General features: G+C 42.7%; 1 protein-coding gene across 6 annotated transcripts in view; it reads left to right on the top strand.

Moving 5' to 3' along the window:
- Positions 1-20,155, top strand: part of nfic (nuclear factor I/C) — a 114,058-nt gene that overhangs the window by 12,974 nt on the left and 80,929 nt on the right. For all 6 annotated transcript variants that reach the window (XM_029707160.1, XM_029707163.1, XM_029707157.1 and 3 more), the window contains exon 2: positions 19,277-19,808. In XM_029707160.1, coding sequence (XP_029563020.1) covers positions 19,277-19,808 — 532 coding nt within the window. The remainder of the gene's footprint in view (positions 1-19,276; positions 19,809-20,155) is intronic.

Consider the following 20,155-nt stretch of genomic DNA (forward strand, 5'->3'; position numbering starts at 1 on the left):
TTCAAAGAGCAGTCAGCCCACATCTCACTGAGTGGCAGCACAAGGCTTGATGGCTCCAGCACAGCTCTCAGGGCAGGGTTTTCTTCTCAAAACACTTATGGAGGAGGAAGGGAGCTTAAAGAACAGGCTTTGTTCAAGGCTCAGAGCGGTGCCCTGTTGTGGCACGACAGGGATTAGGGAGATTAGCCCGCTAGTATGTTATGTAATTGAATGTAACTGTTAGGGAGAGAGGCGCTAGGGACATCACTGTCAGGATTTACTGCTGCTTGAGAAATCACCCAGACACAGAGCGAGGGAGAGACACAGAGAGAGAAAGACTGAGACGGAGAGAGATGGAGATAGAGAGGGAGAAAGAGACAGAGATAGGGGATTGCTGATGGCCCGTCATGATCAGGTCGCTCAGTTATTTTACCTAGAATGGCGCGGCAGACGTAAAGCTCTTCCAATTTGGGTCAGAGTTAGTTTAATCTGGAAAACATTTAGCGGAAAGTCAACAGAAATGTATCCATTGCCAAGCTGGTCCTAATAATATTTTGTTTTTAAGCTGATCCTTCTGTTATGCCCTCTGAGATATAGAACCATGTTTATCTATTCAATCAATTTCTATGAATAGACACAAATTGTCATTTCTTTTAATCAGCCACGTAAGCCTCCAACATTTCTCTATTTGAATCATTCAATGACCAGTATGGAAAACAACAATGTACTTTGATGCAGTGGTGGAAAAAGTACCCAATTGTCATAGTTGAGTAAAAGTAAAGATACCTTAATAGAAAATGACTTAAGTGAAAGTCACCCAGTAAAATACTACTTGAGTAAAAGTCTAAAAGTATTTGGTTTTAAATATACTTAAGTATCAAAAGTAAATGTAATTGCTAAAATATACTTGAGTATCAAAAGTAAAAGTATAAATCATTTCACATTCCTTATATTAAGCAAACCAGATGGCACCATTATTATTATTTTTCCAAGGATAGCCAGGGGCACACTCCAACACTCAGACATCATTTGCAAAAGAGGCATTTGTGTTTAGTGAGTCTGCCAGATCAGAGGCAGTAGGGATGACCAGGGATGTTCTCTTGATAAGTGTGTGAATTGGATCATTTTCCTGTCCTGTTAAGCATTCAAAATGTAACGAGTACTTTTGGATGTCAGGGAAAATATAATGGAGTAAAAAGTACATGATTTGCTTTAGGAATGTAGTGAAGTAAAAAATATATAAATAGTAAAGTAATGTACAGATATCCTAAAAAACGACATAAGTAGTACATAAACGTTTTTTACTTAAGTACTTTAAACCACTGCTTTTATGTGCTTTAATCCACTAGAAAAGCACAGTAATACTATTGTAATTCTCTATTTCCCTCTATTTATGTAATGCCTTGAGGCTTCTGGCCACAACATCCTGGCTGTTAAGAGGGTAAAAGAGGTCAGGGCAACTTAGGATAACTGTATTTATGATCATAGGAAATCTAACTGGTTGTTCAAGACATCCATCCACGTATGCAAGTTCTCGTATGTTTACTGAATATTAGCGCAGCACCTGAACAGAGTTGCTACAGACCTACTTTTAATGAGGCTAAACATTTTGTGAACGTTTGTGCTTCTGGCACCAACAGCTTATCCGTTCATTCCATTTTTCTCATTAGAGATGTTAGTAAAGTCAAATATGTTAGTCAGTGTCCCGTGTGGCTCAGTTGGTAGAGCATGGTGCTTGCAATGCCAGGGTTGTGGGTTTGATTCCCATTGGGGACCAGTACGAAAAAGGTATGAAAATGTATTAAGTCACTGCTGTAAGTTGCTCTGGGTAAGAGTGTCTGCTAAATGACGTAAATGTTAAACACATTATACCTGCTCCTCAATCAAATTTACAGCACAGAGCCAGAGGCTGCAAGTGTTGCTCACACTCATGGAAGGGAACTACATTCTCTTGACAGCAACTCATTTTGTTAGTGCTTCAATAAAACTCTCACACTTGCTTTTAAAAACCATATGACTTAACCGATCTTGATAAGGAAAGCTTCAAACTGGGACGGATAACTGTCAGCCAGTCTTGAAATTTACTTCTGACTTTAAATTATTGAAAGGCTCCATATCCTCCTCTTTTTGACTGATCAATTATTCATCCCATTTGGAAGTAGATTTAATTTGATTTGGGTCTCTCGCTCTCTCTCGGATCTGCGGTTCCCCTGACATAGAGGAGTGGAGAAAAAGACATAGAGAGAGAAGGAAGACCTAGTTATTTTTCCCTGGATTCTCCAGGATTAGAACTGTGCTGTCACAGTAGAGAGCTGAACCCAAATTCAATTAATGTGATTAAAGCAGTGGAGAGGACGGGGGGGAGAGGAGACAAGGACCCCGCCTGTCCACGGACCAGTCAACCGCAGACCAGGAAGGCTACTGAAGCCCCTAGCTCCTCAGGCATAATCAGCCTGGGTCCCTTTTTTCCCCTCATTCTAATCATAAATCACCTTACATAGTATCAAATATGATTTCTTTATGACACTACAATAAATGAACATCTTCTGTAGAAACAGGAAGATCTGTCACCTGTGCGTCTGTGGTCTGCTCTTCACCACAGTCAGTTTGTTTCCCTGTCTTGTTTGGGTTATTCTCCGTCGAGCTGGGAGGAGGACCGTTCTGGGTTTAGTGTTGTCTGAGCCTGCATTGGCACACTCATTACACAGGCGGGTTTTAAATAGCTGCTGTCTGCTTTCCCAAATAGTTTTGTTGTGTTTAGCAGCGTGATAAACATCCATTATTAATCCAGCTATGAGTAGTTCTTCACAGGGTTCCCTGTGGTGCGCTTTATGCTATTTTGCAGATGCCTCTCCAAGACTCCATGTTCTACTTTCCATGCACAGTGTACCGTAATAGGGACATCAATATTGTATAGACATGTTCCATTGTATTTGCATGAAGTCTAGGGGGGCTGTGTTCTGTCTAGTGCATACTGTACTTTCACTGTACAATGACTTAATGATTGTGTACATGGTGTACCTTCACATGTCAAAACCTAAAAATGATGACTGTGAGTGTAGCCTAAAAAATTATTGTCTGGTTTACAAAATGGCATTGTTTCTCTTTCACAGAGACGGACATGCTTTGAAATGGGGCAGTTTTCAAAAGGACGTCAGAATTCCATGAAAACATTTTGTAATCTGTCTCCACTTAAATAAAGACTATTGTAATGTAGAAACAGTTGGAATGGAAATAGTTTCCAGAGACTGTCCTTTTTATGTATTTGGATTGAGATGAGATTAGAATGAGATGACAGTCAAATGATCTCACCATCGTGCTGTTGCTTACCAGATCCATGCTATCAACATGATTGAAAACTATAAGCCATATAGCTACTACAACAGGTCACACCAGTAGTCTGTGCTTAACTAAAAACTCTAGCTAATAAGAATAGTATTCTGAAGATACCAGATTAGATAGCAGGGCAGTTGAGTTTTCAAATGAAGTAAAACAAGCAGTTTTTACACTAGGCCTATATACACCATGACCAAATGGGGACACCTGCTTGTGGAACAATTCGTTCCAATATCATGGACATCAATATGGAGTTGGTCCCCCCTTTGCTGCTATAACATCTTCCACTCTTCTGGGAAGGCTTTCCACTAGATGTTGGAACATTGCTGCGAGGACTTGCTTCCATTCAGCCACAAGAGCATTAGTGAGGTCAGGCACTGATGTTGGGCGATTAGGCCTGGCTCTCAATCGGTGTTCCAATTCATCCCACAGCTGTTTAATAGGATTGAGGTCAGGGCTCTGTGCAGACCAGTCAAGTTCTTCCACACCGATCTTGACAAACCATTTCTGTATGGAACTCGCTTTGTGCACGGGGGCATTGTCATGCTGAAACATGTTGCCACAAAGTTGGAAGCACAGAATTGTCTAGAATCTCATTGTATGCTGTAGGGTTAAGATTTCCCTTCACTGGAACTAAGGGGCCTAGCCCGAGCCGTGAAAAACAGGCCCAAACCATTATTCCTCCTCCACCAAACTTTACAGTTGGCACTATGCATTCGGGCAGATAGAGTTATCCTGGCATCCGCCAAACCCAGATCCGTCCGTCGGACTGCCAGATGGTGAAGAGTGGATTATCACTCCAGAGAACGTGTTTCCACTGCCCCAGAGTCCAATGGCGGCGAGCTTTACACCACTCCAGCCGACGCTTGGCATTGCGTATGGTGATCTTAGGCTTGTGTGCAGCTGCTCAGCCAAGGAAACCCATTTCATGAAGCTCCCAACAAACAGTTATTGCGCTGACGTTGCTTCCAGAGTCAGTTTGGAACTCGGTGAGTTTTGCAACTGAGGACAGACAATTTTTACACGCTACGCACTTCAGCACTCGGAGGTCCCATTTTGTAAGCTTGTGTGGCCTACCACTTCAGCGGCTGAGCCTTTGTTGCCCCTAGATGTTTTCATTTCACAATAACAGCGCTTACATTTGACTGAGGCAGCTCTAGCAGGGCAAAGATGACTTGTTGGAAAGATGGCATCCTATGACGGTGCCACGTTGAAAGTCACTGAGCTCTTCAGTAAGACCATTCTACTGCCAATGTTTGTCTACGGAGATTGCATGTCGATTTTATACACCTGTCAGCAGCGGGTGTGGATGAAATAGCCTTATCCACTAATTTGAAGGGGTGGCCACATTTGTGTATATATTGTATCTAAAGGTGTGTTTTTCCTGAGCACACTGTACATGTATCTTTGTGAGTACAGTATGTGTTGAAGAACACTATCGACCCCATCTCTGTGTCACTGGAGCTAATGGGGTCTGCTGCTGTCATGTTCACGTGTGGAGGCATGACGTGTCCACTAGCCTGCAGTCACAGTGTCTGCTCTACATGGTCCCCTCTGATAGTTATCGATGGGCCGTGGCGCATTGGAATTTTCAGTCTTGCCACCGGCTGTTATATGAAGTCTGTTACAATGTTTTTGTTTTAGCTAGGCCTTCTTTGTGTGTCTGTAGGTTCATTGGGTTTGTGGTTTCTGATATCTACTGCAAGGGAAAGATCAGGATAACATCTGAATCAAGTTCCAATTAAACCAATTTTATATGTGTACAACTGTGACAAACTGGGACTATGAATGGAAATGATCCAACAGCACCACTAGAAAGTTCTGTCATGATGTCATGCATATGGTTTTATATTATTACTCACTGAGGGAATAACAGCATCTGTGACTCAAGCCGCTCAATGGGTCTTTTAGGCTGCGTTTGAACCCAGTAACCGGTTGGTTAGTCCGATGTGAGTTTCGATGGATGTCGTGCGACGCAGATGGTAGCATCATCTTCTACGTCAGCAAAACAAAGGGGTTGATTGTTGACTTCAGGAAACATCAATGGAACTGCAGTAGAGAGAGCCAGCAGTTTTAAGTTCCTGAGCGTCCAGCTCACCGAGGACTTGTCATGGACTAACAACATCACCACTCTTGTCAAGAGGGCGCAACAGCGTCTAATTCCTAAGGCGGCTGAAGAAATTCGGCACGCCATCCCGGTCCTCTCCATATACTACTGCTGCACCATTGAGAGCATCCTGACCTGGTGCGGACTATAAATTGTGCCTTCCTGTATTATACTTATGCTAAAATGTGTTCTATTCTACTGAGCCATTTATTTTATGTTCATATTCTTATCTTTTATTATTTCTTATTGTTCCATTGTCGCGAAGGAACCTGCAAATAAGCATTTAGTTGGATGGTGTACTGTATACCATGTGTATCCCGTACATACGACAAATAAAACTTGAAAGTTATTCATGTCAGCCGTGTCATAATGTGGAGTGGCCCCTGGCGATGCTGTCTCAATGTCAGTGTGCATGGCCTCAAATCGTTTTAGTCCCGAGGTCATGCCCTGTCTGACCTGGCCATTGAGTTGGGGCTTAAGCAGAGCTCAGTGTGGAGGTCAGTGTCTCTCAGGCCTGGGACTGTAGAGTCAATAGGAGGCTAAGGGAGTCTATGAGACGGCATATATTCTCAAGGTCAAGGGGGCTTGGGCACTTTGATCCTATAAATCGAAGGCCCATTGTTTTGTGCTTAACAAGGTCAGAGCTCAAACTTTTTGCTCTGCTGTAAGATTCAGCAATGCATGACTGAGGACACCTGACCAATCATGCTGTTCTGAGCCATGTGGCGACACAAAATCATTAGTCTATGATCCAATTTAATGAACAACAAATGGATCATTGATCATATAGTGTCTTTGTAGTCATAGTTTGTAGTATATGTAGTCTACTCTGTAACCTAGACAACAAACCAAGATAAACACACTGTCTGTCAGCGAGAGAGAGAGCTGAGAGCCGAGAGGGAGCCGGGAGAGCTGAGAGGGAGCCGGGAGAGCTGAGAGGGAGCCGGGAGAGCTGACAGGGAGCAGGGAAAGAGAGAGAGGGAGTTGGGAAAGAGAGAGAGAGCGCTGGGAGAGAGAGGAAGAGCGCTGGGAGAGAGATAGAGCTGCGAGAGAGAGAGAGAGGGAGAGCGCTGGGAGATGGAGGGAGAGCGCTGGGAGATGGAGGGAGAGCGCTGGGAGAGAGAGGGAGAGCTGGGAGAGAGAGAGAGCTGGGAGAGAGAGAGAGCTGGGGGAGAGAGCGAAAGAGCTGGGGGGAGAGCTGGGAGAGAGAGAGAGCTGGGAGAGAGAGAGAGCTGGGAGAGAGAGAGAGAGCTGGGAGAGAGAGAGAGCTGGGAGAGGGAGAGAGCTGGGAGAGGGAGAGAGCTGGGAGAGGGAGAGAGCTGGGAGAGGGAGAGAGCTGGGAGAGGGAGAGAGCTGGGAGAGGGAGAGAGCTGGGAGAGGGAGAGAGCTGGGAGAGAGAGAGAGAGAGCTGGGAGAGAGAGAGAGAGAGCTGGGGGGAGAGAGCTGGGAGAGAGAGAGATGGGAGAGAGAGAGAGCTGGGAGAGAGAGAGAGAGAGAGCTGGGAGAGAGAGAGAGCTGGGAGAGAGAGAGAGAGAGATAGAGAGAGAAATAGAGAGCTGGGGAGAGGGAAAGTAGAACGTGTTGAAACACTATTGATTTTGAGACGTGACTCCCCTGTGTCATTTTCTGTTATGCTGCACCAATCAATGTAGCTAATGTATGACTGCCTGTCTTTGTTTCAAAGAGCCCTACTAGCACACCTGCGATCAGAACCGGGCTGGCAGGGTTGTCAGTTTCAATGTCAGGCTGAAGCATTGGTCTTGTTCCCACGCTGGCGGCCTAACAACTTAACCGTGCTGGTGGTCTCAGCTGTGGTCTCAGCTGCAGTCTGCAGTGTCGGCGCCTCAACCTGCTCGCAGAACATGACTTTCAGTCTTCAGTCAGCATGGGTGCAAACCAGGGAATTCCTAGCCTGCTCACCTCTCTCTCTTTCTCAGTATGAGCAAGCCAGGGGAGGGTTGGAGAGGACAGATTAAAAGTAAGTTCTTTGAAGTGAGACACGGACTGAAAAAAATGTCATATTGCATTTACAGGAAAGTAAGCTTATCAGTTTCACCTTGAATCGGCTGAGTATTTTCAGCCTGAGTTCATCATCCTGGCACTGATGGAGGAGGAGAGATATGTCTGTATCGTCGCTTTAAACTGTGCCATTATGATTCTGGATTCGCACTTTTTCAATCTTTCGTCATGACATGGGTTGCTCCAGTCATTCATGGATCTGAAACGTATGTATGGCAGAGGAAATGCACAACTCCCTCCCACAAACAAACATAAGTAGCACTGATTCAGTCATGACTGAAATATAAACTGAAATAGCCTATACATTTATATTCAATCCCAATGTCACAGTTTACAGGAATACTGAAACGGTTAAGATCAAATAAAATTGTATTTGTCACATGTGCCGAATACAACAGCTGTAGACTTTACAGTGAAATGCTTACTTACAAGCCCCTAACCAACAATGCAGTTTTAAGAAAAGTAACTGAAAATAAGTAAGAAAAAAAGTAACAAATAATTAAAAAGCAGCAGTAACATAACAGTAGCGAGGCTATATACAGGTGTTACTGGTACAGAGGCAATGTGCGGGGGCACCAGTTAGTCGAGGTAATTGAGGTAATATGTACATGTAGGTAGTATAATAGATAATAAACAGAGAGTAGCAGCAGCATAAAAGGGGGGGGGGCAATGCAAATAGTCTGGGTTAGAGGTTGACAGATTATAATTTTTCAACGTCGATACCGATTATTGGAGGACCTAAAAAAGCCGATATTGATTAATTGGCCGATTTTTATATATATATATATATATATGTAATAATGACAATTACAACAATACTGAATGAACAATGAACACTTTTATTTTAACTTAATATAATACATAAATAAAATCAATTTAGTCTCAAATAAATAATGAAACATGCTCAATTTGGTTTAAATAATGCAAAAACACAGTGTTGGAGAAGAAAGTAACAGTGCAATATGTGCCATGTAAGAAAGCTAACGTTTAAGTTCCTTGGTGAGAACATGAGAACATATGAAAGCTGGTGGTTCCTTTTAACATGAGTCTTCAATATTCCCAGGTAAGAAGTTTTAGGTTGTAGTTATTATAGGAATTATAGGACTATTTCTCCCTATACCATTTGTATTTCATATACCTTTGACTATTGGATGTTCTTATAGGCACTATAGTATTGCCAGCCTAATCTCAGGAGTTGATAGGCTTGAAGTCATAAACAGCTCAATGCTTGAAGCACAGCGAAGAGCTGCTGGCAAATGCAGGAAAGTGCTGTTTGAATGAATGCTTACGAGCCTGCTGCTGCCTACCGCCGCTCAGTCAGACTGCTATATCAAATCATAGATTTAATTATAATATAATAAACACACAGAAATACGAGCCTTAGTTTCAGGATTTAACCATAATAATGAGCTATCATTTCGAAAACAAAACATTTATTCTTTCAGTGAAATATGGAACCATTCCGTATTTTATCTAACGGGTGGCATTCCTAAGTCTAAATATTGCAGTTACATTACACAACCTTCAATGTTATGTCATAATTATGTAAAATTCTGGCAAACTAATTATGGTCTTTGTTAGGAAGAAATGGTCTTCACACAGTTCGCAACAAGCTAGATAAACTAGTAATATCATCAACCATGTGTAGTGAACTAGTGATTATGTTAAGATTGATTGTTTTTTATAAGGTAAGTTTAATGCTAGCTAGCAACTTACCTTGGCTCATTGCTGCACTCGCATAACAGGTGGTCAGCCTGCCACGCAGTCTCCTCGTGGAGAGCAATGTAATCGGCGTCCAAAACTGCCGATTACCGATTGTCATGAAAACTTGAAATCGGTCAACCTCTAGTCTGGGTAGCCTTTAGATTAGCTGTTCAGGAGTCTTATGGCTTGGGGGTAGAAGCTGTTAAGAAGTATTTTGGACCTAGACTTGACGCTCAGGAACTGCTTGCCGTGCGGTGGCAGAGAGAACAGTCTGTGACCAGGGTGGCTGGAGTCTTTGACAATTTTTAGGGCCTTCCTCTGACACTGCCTGGTATAAAGGTCCTGGATGGCAGAAAGCTTGGCCCCAGTGATGTACTGGGCTGTACGCACTACCCTCTGTAGTGCCTTGCGGTCGGAGACTGAGCGGTTGCCATACCAGGCAGTGATGCAACCAGTCAGGATGCTCTTGACGGTGCAGCTGTAGAACTTTTTAAGGATCTGAGGACCCATGCCAAATCTTTTCAGTCTCCTGAGGGGGAAAAGGCTTTGTCGTGCCCCCTTCACGTCTGTCTTGGTGTGTTTGGACCATGATAGTTTGTTGGTGATGTGGACACCAAGGAACTTGAAGCTCTCAACCTGCACCACTACAGCCCCGTCGATGAGAATGGGGGCGTGCTCGGTCCTCCTTTTCCTGTTGCTGTGATTTCTTGAACGGTTCAGGAATCTTGTTATTTCTTGCAATTAGAAAACCTACCCCCATCACTCCCACACTCCTAAATTATGCTTTTTAACATTGAAAGGACTTTCTTTGATGTTGAGGCAAGACTACATTATCAGTTACTCTCTCAGGATGTCTGTTACTGAACAGTCCTTTGCCAAGCCTAGAGAGCCAGACTCCCACATGTTCACCCATCCTATATACACAGAGACATGCATGGTCGTTACTTGCAGTCTCTTTTCCCACGTTAGGGGCTCTCTTGGGATGTGTTGAAGGCACACAGATGCCCCCCGTGGCTCCGTTATCTCTGACATAAGGCTGTCTCAAAGCAGCTCAGACGCACAACTGCTTGTGCTGCTTGAACCCAAGGCAGAGGCAGGAAATAGATCCGTCAACATAAAGCAACTTATTGTTAATGGCATGCAGTGGAGTTAATGGTTTATTTGCCACTTCTTTACAATTAATAGCAGAGAATGATGCACCCTCACTACTCACACTGAGACTGATTTAATGTTGTTTTCTCATTCAGCTTCAGACTTCAGTCTTTTCTAAGAAGAAGAAGTTCCATGGACAATGGCCCTTCGTATCAATCCCCTGTAGGAGAGAATGAACATTATCTGTTGGGTGATCTGTTCATCAACACTAATAAACAACTTTGAAGCGGAAATTCCAGATGGGTTTTTCCCAGTATTGAACTGTGTCGTATTAAGATGTGAATGTGGCGAAACTCATACCAACATATCACAAAACACAGTTTGTTAGATCATCATTTCAAAGGTCAGGGGGTTTCCTTTCAGTTGACGGAGCACCTCCATAGTTGTCAGACCCTCACAAAGTTGAAGCCTCCACGAGGGAGATCGACAGAGCCGGCACAAGGAGCAAACCCAAATATTGCAGTGAGTCTTCCCTCTGTAGCTTGCTGCCTCTGTTTGAGTGTCCTCCCGCCTCACTATTGTCATTGTGCGTGGCTGAGGGCTGACTCAGCAATTGTGCAGCGACAAGGCAGGATGACTCACTGCTGGAAGTCAACTACATATCCCCTTTGACCCACTTAACATGCACAGCCCTACCTTCCAAGGCCCTGCTGGAAACACGCCAACACACTTTCCCTAACTAGCTCTGTTATTAGTCAGTAATGGAGCCAACGTTATTGACATTCAGAATCACACAGGCACATTCCTGTAATAGAGAAGTGTGAGAGTGGTGCACTCTTGGGGTTATGATTGTTGGTTTGTTCTTGAGGGGAATGATATCGTTTTAACATCATATTAAGGCTTGCCTCTGAAACTAGTGGAATTAAGTTTTTGGTCTGGAGGAGACAGACATTGCAGACACTTTCATGAATGGTCAGTGTCTAGCCAGTCACACCCTCGTCACTTTCTTTCTAAATCTGGTTCCCTTCTCTGCAGTATTGTGCCTCTTTGTAGGTGGAGTTGGCCGGAAGTATGGTTGGAAGGCCTTTTTGGTACTAGCAGAGAGCATTTTTCAGATTGTTGGCAATCAGCTGTTTTAGTATTCTACTACCATTTGCATTGAAACGAGAGAGCGAAAAGGGGAGGGAGGGGCAGAGAGAGGGTAGGAGAGAGATTTTGTTCAATTTTAATCCAGAGCCTCTGGCGATTCGGGCACAGTGCAGGATGGTGTGGGGAGGGAGGGATTATTGTCATGAAAGCTTAGAAAGGCATAAATTCAGAGATTAATAACTTCTCCATCACACTTGCCTGGATAAAGAGAATATGAAGAAAAAAAATCTCTTCAGTTTAAGTTGATGTGATAATACCGTACCTATAATATTCACAATGCAAAATAGAGTAAGGCTATACCAACCTTCCTGATGGCAAAGTTGATAGATTCTGTAGAAGTCATTTGAAAGTTCCACCGCTTAGATTTATTTAATTAACTGTAAGAACACATTTTCTCCTCTCTGTGTGTATGCTTGGGTCGGGACACGTGCGTCGGACCACAACTCCACCATTCTCTCATCCGCTAGAAAGACCAACCCCCAAACCCCTCCCAATTCCTCTCTTCTTGAAAAAAGATTGGCAAATAAATTACATTCTCTGTTTAAGACAAAATAAAAAATGGTATCCGAGCAACGAGCAGGAATAAAAGTACATCTCCCTGGGCTCTGCAATAACAAAATGATTCAATTACTGCATAAATACAGCTGTTAAGGCCATGTCTTTCCTCTGTCTTTCCTCTCTGTGTGCAGGGCCCTAGACTAAAGTTATTTCTGGCCACTCTGACTCCAGTAGCCACCAGTATATCCCTTAAAAAAAAAAAAACATGTCAAATTTAAGGTCTGGGCGATATGGCCTTAAACTCATATCTCTATTTTTTTCTAACTTATGGGCGATTCACGATATATATCTTGATTTTTAAAAATTATGTTTTCTCTAAATAAACGTTGTACAATTAAAGGTCAGATACACTGGATTTAAAACAGTCAGCAGTAATATAATGAATTCAGAGCTTGTGTAATTAAACCTAGGCTGAATATAGGCCTTCCACAACCATAAGACTCACTAATAATGTAATGTAAATTATACCTAGGCTGAATATATGCCTTCCACCATCCCAACCATGAAGCACGGGGGTGGCGGCATCATGTTGTGGGGTTGCTTTGCTGCAGGAGGGACTGGTGCACTTCACAAAATACATGGCATCATGAGGAAGGAAAATTATGTGGATATATTGAAGCAACATCTCAAGACATCAGTCAGGAAGTTAAAGCTTGGTCGCAAATGGGTCTTCCAAATGGACAATGACCCCAAGCATACTTCCAAAGTTGTGGCAAAATGGCTTAAGGACAACAAAGTCAAGGTATTGGAGTGGCCATCACAAAGCCCTGACCTCAATCCTATAGAAAATTTGTGGGTAGAACTGAAAAGGCGTGTGCGAGCAAGGAGGCCTACAAACCTGACTCAGTTACACCAGCTCTGTCAGGAAGAATGGGCCGAAATTCACCCAACTTAATGTGGGAAGCTTGTGGAAGGCTACCCGAAACGTTTGACCCAAGTTAAACAATTTAAAAGCAATGCTACCAAATACTAATTGAGTGTATGTAAACCTCTAACCCACTGCGAATGTGATGAAAGAAATAAAAGCTGAAATAAATCATTCTCTGCTATTATTCTGACATTTCACATTCTTAAAATAAAGTGGTGTTCCTAACTGACCTAAGACAGGGAATTTTTACTAGGATTAAATGTCAGGAATTGTGGAAAAACTGAGTTTAAATGTATTTGGCTAAGGTTTATGTAAACTTCCGAGTTCAACTGTAAGTATTCAGACCCTTTGCTATGAGACTCAAAATTGAGCTCCGGTGCATCCTGTTTCCATTGATCATCCTGAGATGTTTCTACAACTTGATTGGAGTCCACCTGTGGTAAATTCAATTGATTGGACATGATTTGGAAAGGCACACACCTGTCTATATAAGGTCCCACAGTTGACAGTGTATGTCAGAGCAAAAACCAAGCCATGAGATCGAAAGAATTGTCTGTAGAGCGCCGAGACAGGATTGTTTCGAGACACAGATCAGGGGAAGGGTACCAAAACATTTCTGCAGCATTGAAGGTCCCCAAGAACACCATGGCCTCCATCATTCTTAAATGGAAGAAGTTTGGAACCACCAAAACTATTCCTAGAGCTGGCCGCCTGGCCAAACTGAGCAATCGGGGGAGAAGGGCCTTGTTCAGGGAGGTGGCCAAGAACCCGATGGTCACTCTGCCAGAGCTCCAGCGTTCTTCTGTGGAGGTGGTAGAACCTTTCAAAAGGACAACCATCTCTGCAACACTCCAACAATCAGGCCTTTTGGTAGTGGCCAGACAGATGCCACTCCTCAGTAAAAGGCACATGACAGCCCGCATGGAGTTTCCCAAAAGGCACCTAAAGAACTCTCAGACCATGAGACACAAGATTCTTTGGTCTGATGAAACCAAGATTGAACTCTGGCCTGAGTGCCAAGCATCATGTCTTGAGGAAACCTGGCACCATCCCTACGGTAAAGCATGGTGGTGGAAGCATCATGCTGTGGGGATGTTTTCCAGCGGCAGAGACTGGGAGACTAGTCAGGATCGAGGCAAAGATGAATAGAGCAAAGTACAGAGAAATCCTTGATGAAAACCTGCTCCAGAGCGCTCAGGACCTCAGACTGGGGTGAAGATTCACCTTCAGACAGGACAATGACCCTAAGCACACAGCCAAGACAATGCAGGAGTGGCTTCGGGACAAGTCTCTGAATGTCCTTGAGTGGCCCAGCCAGAGCCTGGATTTGAACCCGATCTAACATCTCTGGAGAGACCTGAAAATAGCTGTGCAGCGACGCTCCCCATCCAACCTGACAGAGCATGAGAGGATCTGCAGAGAAGAATAGGAGAAACTCCCCAAATAAAGTTATGCCAAGCTTGTAGCGTCATACCCAAGAAGACTCGAGGCTGTCAAAGGTGCTTCAATAATGTACTGAGTAAAGGGTCTGAAAACTTATGTGAATGTGATATTTACATTTTTTTAACGTACATTTGCAAACATTTCAACAAATCTGTGTTTGCTTTGTCATTACAATATATTGTGTATAGATTGATGAGGGGGGAAAATGGTTTAATCAATTTTAGAAGAAGGCTGTAACGTAACAAAATGTGTTAAAAGTCAAAGGGTCTGAATAATTTCCGAATGCACTGTATGTGTATATATACAGTGTGTATATATATATATATATATAATATATATATATATGTGTGTGTGTGTGTGTGTGTGTGTGTGTGTGTATATATGGTTATATATATATAGATTTTTTTCTGCTCCAGGGATATAATTATTGTTTGGATAACCTTATTTACTATTATTATAGATTTTTTTGATCAAATAATGTTTCACTCTTTATGCGATGCGAACTGCAGAGAACACCGGAAGAAGGATCAATTAATTATCACAGTGAATTATTGTAATATTTGTTGATGTGTCAATTAATCCCATAAGGGATGGGTTGCCAACTGGCGATTTGATACAAAAATAAAATGTAATTCATTCATACAGAATAATACGATATTCTCTGAGACCAGGTTGAATTGTCGTACCCCATCATAACTCCAAATATTAGCTTGTTTTACTCAAATGTTTGTAAACAAAGCGTAAACAACAACTGTATATCCTAAAAACATGGTTAAAACTATCATTTTGATATCGTGATTAGTCAGTCCTTGCATCCATAGCATAGTCTATAGATTTGATAGTGGTTGAGTACTGGCAACAATTGAATTCTGTTTTTTTGTGGTTGCATTTCTCAAGCCCCATCCCTCAGCTTTTTACTGAAACTGTGGCGGGGAGGTCACTTTGTTAATGTTTTAATCAAGGATTGTTACTTTAAACTAAACACATTTTAAAAGAGTAATGATGTTATTATATGGTGTGATCCTCTAGTTAGTTACTTTTGCGGCATTAATATCAAGCAAACTTCAGAAGTCGAGAACAAAATTCTCATTATTGCAAACAAAAATAATGATATTGAAAGCAAAACATAAACCCAAAAGTATTGATTGCAAAACTAAATATTGCAAGGAAATCATTTCAAAATGCGAGAAGAAATTAATTGTAAATGGATGCCAAAAAATGTTTTCAGTGAAGTAAATATTATGTTACCCTGACCTTTGTTTTGGATGCCTTTTTTTGTAGTTGCAAGTTTTGGCAGGTTCATTCCAGCAGCATAGCACCCTGCATCCCACTGCTGGATTGCCTATGAAGCTAAGCAGAGTTGGTCCTGGTCGGTCCCTGGATGGAAGACCAGATGTAGCTGGAAGTGGTAAAAAATAAACGTGGGAAAAATAAATGTCACGTGAAAAGTTAACATGTGGGGGGGGGGGGGATCATAAAAAAAGAGACATTCACGTGGAATTTTTCGGATGTGATTTGTTCACACGTGTCTGAAAACCAAGTGTTTTTTTTGTAAGGGATACCATTGAATGGCCAGACTGAGCTAGGTGCACAGAGCAAATCTCTCAGCAAGCCTCTGTGCTGAGCTACCATCAGACCCAGGCTCTGATCAAAGATCTGCAGTCTGTTTGCAATAGGGAACTCATTCATCACTTCTGTTTATCAATAACATTCTCATCATCAGAGCGTAAACAGATCTGAAGTCGAGGCAACCTTTTGATTTTGATTGTAGGAAAATCAGAGCATTCCATTGGAGCAGGTCCAGGCCTAATATGGAAAGGCAAGAGGAGAGAGAGAGGGCCTGCTTCTCAACTCCTTCCCTCTGCGCAGCTTTTTCATCCTCGTGTTACTGTAGTAAACACGCCATAAAGCAGCACTTGTTTTGCGGCTAGGTTAATGGGTACATTTAAATGAAGGCGTCTGTTTGGTCTCAGACCTCTATTCACCTGTGTATTGGTGGGGTTGGGCTGAAGAGACGCTGGAGCACAGGTGAAAGAGGGACAGGTTTGTGTGGCTAGAGACTACCATTAGGGGCCTGTAAAAGTCTGGTTTGCACAGATGGGGGCTATAGCTAGGGGGTATGTGGATGGAAAGAGCTAAGAAAACATAAGAACATCATTAAAGTGGAGGCAGGGATAAGTGGAAAAGAGCGACCTACCCTAAAGATCAGAAATGCACCCCTTTAACTCCAGTTAACATGTTTGGAGTTCACTCTAAACATCATGGAAATATTGAAAAAATATGAACTAACCTCAGTGAAAGCCTAATTAGTGTTTACTTTTGCCGCAGCAGTGGTTGGTGGAGATTCCAGCTCAATGTGTTTAATGAGAGCAACTCTACATGGGCCAGGGAGGGGAACATCCATGGTTAGGAGTCTTGTATGTCTGGGCTAGACTGTTAAATAAGCCACCAATTGAGAAGTATAGCACACATTGAAAATGGATTTGGTCTTGGCCTCAAACTGTTACAATATCTTCAGGCTTTCCCCGTAAACGTTTTGTGGTGTTATCATTTGGCTAAAACACATGATTTATGAATGCCTGAAATGGGGGCTAACCTCTCTTCATTTTGACTGGAGAGATGCAGCTCTACTTTAAACGTTCAGTTCAAAACCCAAACGTTATGTCGATGTTATATAGATGTACTGAGAGATTGTTGTACCCGTGGCAGTGTTGAATTGCCTTCTCTTTTTGGAAATTCATAAAGCCCTCGTCAGATTGCCTGTCTTGTTTCCAGGCCTCTGGTTTCTATCAGGGGAGTTTCTCTCTGTTAGCTTTGGAACGTTTACACCGTAACTCTATCACTTCTCCATGATCCCTCTTCCGCCCCTGATTGTAGATGTGTGTATGTGTGCTGTGCATTCAACAAGCCAAGACAAGGGACTCTGAACCCTGGAATTACAGCTGACTGTTTTCTTTGAACCCTGTTCAGATATAAAGTTGACATAAGCGGTCATGAAAACACAATTTGCCCTGTTGTTACTGTTTAAAATAGAAGGTATAAGTCTGGTTTCCTCTTCTCAGTGGAGTCACTGCTTTCAATATATTGTTTTTTACAACTGTCCCAAATCGGAATACAATGAAGCCAGACTGAATAAACCTGAATGAAGGATGTCACCACAGATGTTTTATTACGATTAAAGTAAAAAATAAAAAGCATAAACCTTATCATACAGAATGCCCTCAAGGACATGATGCATATTTTATTTAATACAAACAGTAGTGTTACTTTTCAAGAACAAAGGAAAGAATACACTGGCCATCCCAGATGAAATAAAACATCAGTGTGGGAGGGATGGGTTTTTTAAAGATTTATCTGAAACCGATGGCGTCCGCTTGGAGCAGGCAGCCATGGTTGAGACAGCTGGAAGCATTTAAAATGTTGTGCTGCTGAGAGCGGTGCTGCAGACTGTTTATTGCATGAGATCTGCAGAGTGCCACAGTCATGTCCAATTACACTCCCTGGCCGGCTCCTAGGGCCTGTATTGGCTCTCTGAAGCACCTTCACACTCCACTCTGCTCCAACCTCTGTGTGTGGACACCAAGCAGCCCATAGAGACTCCATTATTCAACATATTAACCCTTTGAGGAAAGAGATTCTAGAATGTTCTATTTGGAATTGTACAGTTTTATGAAAGAGATGATGATCACTGCATAGTTGATATTGTGACATTTGTATTCCACAAAGGGTTAAACCTCTTTGACACCAGGACAAACATACTAAGCCAAAAGGGCAGCAGGGCAACTTGTACCAATTTGAACACTATACTCGCAGTACATACTTAATTCTGCTAATGTGTGCAAGTTTCATTTTATTATATTTCTATGGATGATCTCTTTGCACACAGTCACTCAAAATTCATTGGCCTCCATGTGCGAGTACAAACACATACATATGCATGCATTTATAGCCTATGTGCTCACAAACAACTATCTGCTCACAAACAAATACATTGTTTGGCTCAACCTGCATACGTGCAAGCACATACACGCAGGCACCATGCCTATATTTAATACCATATAGTTTTGCATATTATACAGTACCAGTCAAAAGTTTAGACACTTACTCATTCCAGGTTTTTTCTTTATTTGTACTATTTCCTACATTGTAGAATAGTAGTGAACTATGAAATAACATGGAATCGTGTAGTAACCAAAAAAGTGCTAAACAAATAAAAATATATTTATAATTTCATCTCTGAACAGTTGATGTTGAGATGTGTCTGTTACTTGAACTCTGTGAAGCATTTATTTGGGCTGCAATCTGAGGCTGGTAACTCTAATGAACTTATCCTCTGCAGCAGAGGTTACTCTGGGTCTTCCTTTCCTGTGTCGGTCCTCATTAGAGCCAGCTTCATCATTGCCCTTGATGGTTTTTGCGACTGCACTTGAAGAAACGTTCAAAGTTCTTGAAATTTTCCGGATTGACTGAAGGATCTAAAATCTAAAAGAGATTTTGATTTGTTTAATACTTTTTTTTGGTTACTACATGATTCCATATGTGCTATTTAATAGTTTTGATGTCTTCACTATTATTCTACAATGTAGAAAATAGTCAAAATAAAGAAAAACCCTGGAATTACTAGGTGTGGGCAGGCTGGTGTATATGGGCTTTTTGCTCTGTGGAAATATGGAAGTAATTAGAGATACCAAGAGGACATTGCTGAACGGTTGTGTTCTAAACAGCAAAGCAACTGGCTTGTGAGGTGCCCCAAAGGCATGCAGATGTATATTTTGGTTGTTGAAAATCGGACCACAAAGAAGGAAAACAATCAACAAAGCATAATTGAATAAATGATTACTGTTGGTGGTGTTTCACTGAGCATGGAGACAAAGAACAACTATGGTTAAACGTGTATTTTATTTATGGTCATTTGTTCCGTACACGTGTACTGTAGATGCTGTTAACGGTTACGGTTCATACAGCATGGTCTTTTCTGGTACAGTAGTACTCACCCCTTCTTCTCTTGTCTCCTTCTCCAGGATGAGTTTCATCCGTTCATCGAGGCCCTACTGCCGCATGTGCGTGCCTTTGCCTACACTTGGTTCAACCTGCAGGCGCGCAAACGCAAGTACTTCAAGAAGCACGAGAAGAGGATGACCAAGGAGGAAGAGCGGGCAGTGAAGGACGAGCTGCTGGGAGAGAAGCCCGAGGTCAAGCAGAAGTGGGCGTCGCGCCTGCTGGCCAAACTCCGCAAAGACATCCGGCCCGAGTGCCGCGAGGACTTTGTGCTGTCTATCACAGGGAAGAAGCCCCCCTGCTGCGTCCTCTCCAACCCAGACCAGAAGGGCAAGATGAGGAGGATCGACTGCCTTCGCCAAGCCGACAAGGTATGGAGGCTGGACCTGGTCATGGTCATCCTGTTCAAGGGCATCCCGCTGGAGAGCACGGACGGAGAGCGCCTGGTCAAGGCGGGGCCGTGCAACAACCCCATCCTCTGTGTCCAGCCACACCACATCAGCGTCTCGGTCAAGGAGCTAGACCTCTACCTGGCCTACTTCGTACAGGAGAGAGGTACGTGCACTACACTCACAAACAAACAAACACACACACACATTCTCCCTCTTTATGGTCTTTATCAGAAGTCAGTCAACTGTCCATTTAGAATATATATTTCCTCCCCATACAGTAACGGCAAATACTTATTACAATTATGACGCCTACGTCTTTTACTAGGAAGAGACTATAGGTAGGAAGTATCCTTATGCGTCAGTGACATGTCAGTGCTGTAGGAGGAAGCCTACGTAGATAGTCATAGTGAAAACTCAGTGGCTGTTCAGCCCTGTCCAGGGGTGGTGTTGTAAACACACACATCCTGCAGCAGCAGACCTAGCACCGTGCTCTGGGACCTTTTAAACATC

Source organism: Salmo trutta, chromosome 22 (assembly GCF_901001165.1).
Source record: "Salmo trutta chromosome 22, fSalTru1.1, whole genome shotgun sequence".
NCBI classification, from domain to species: Eukaryota; Metazoa; Chordata; class Actinopteri; order Salmoniformes; family Salmonidae; genus Salmo; species Salmo trutta.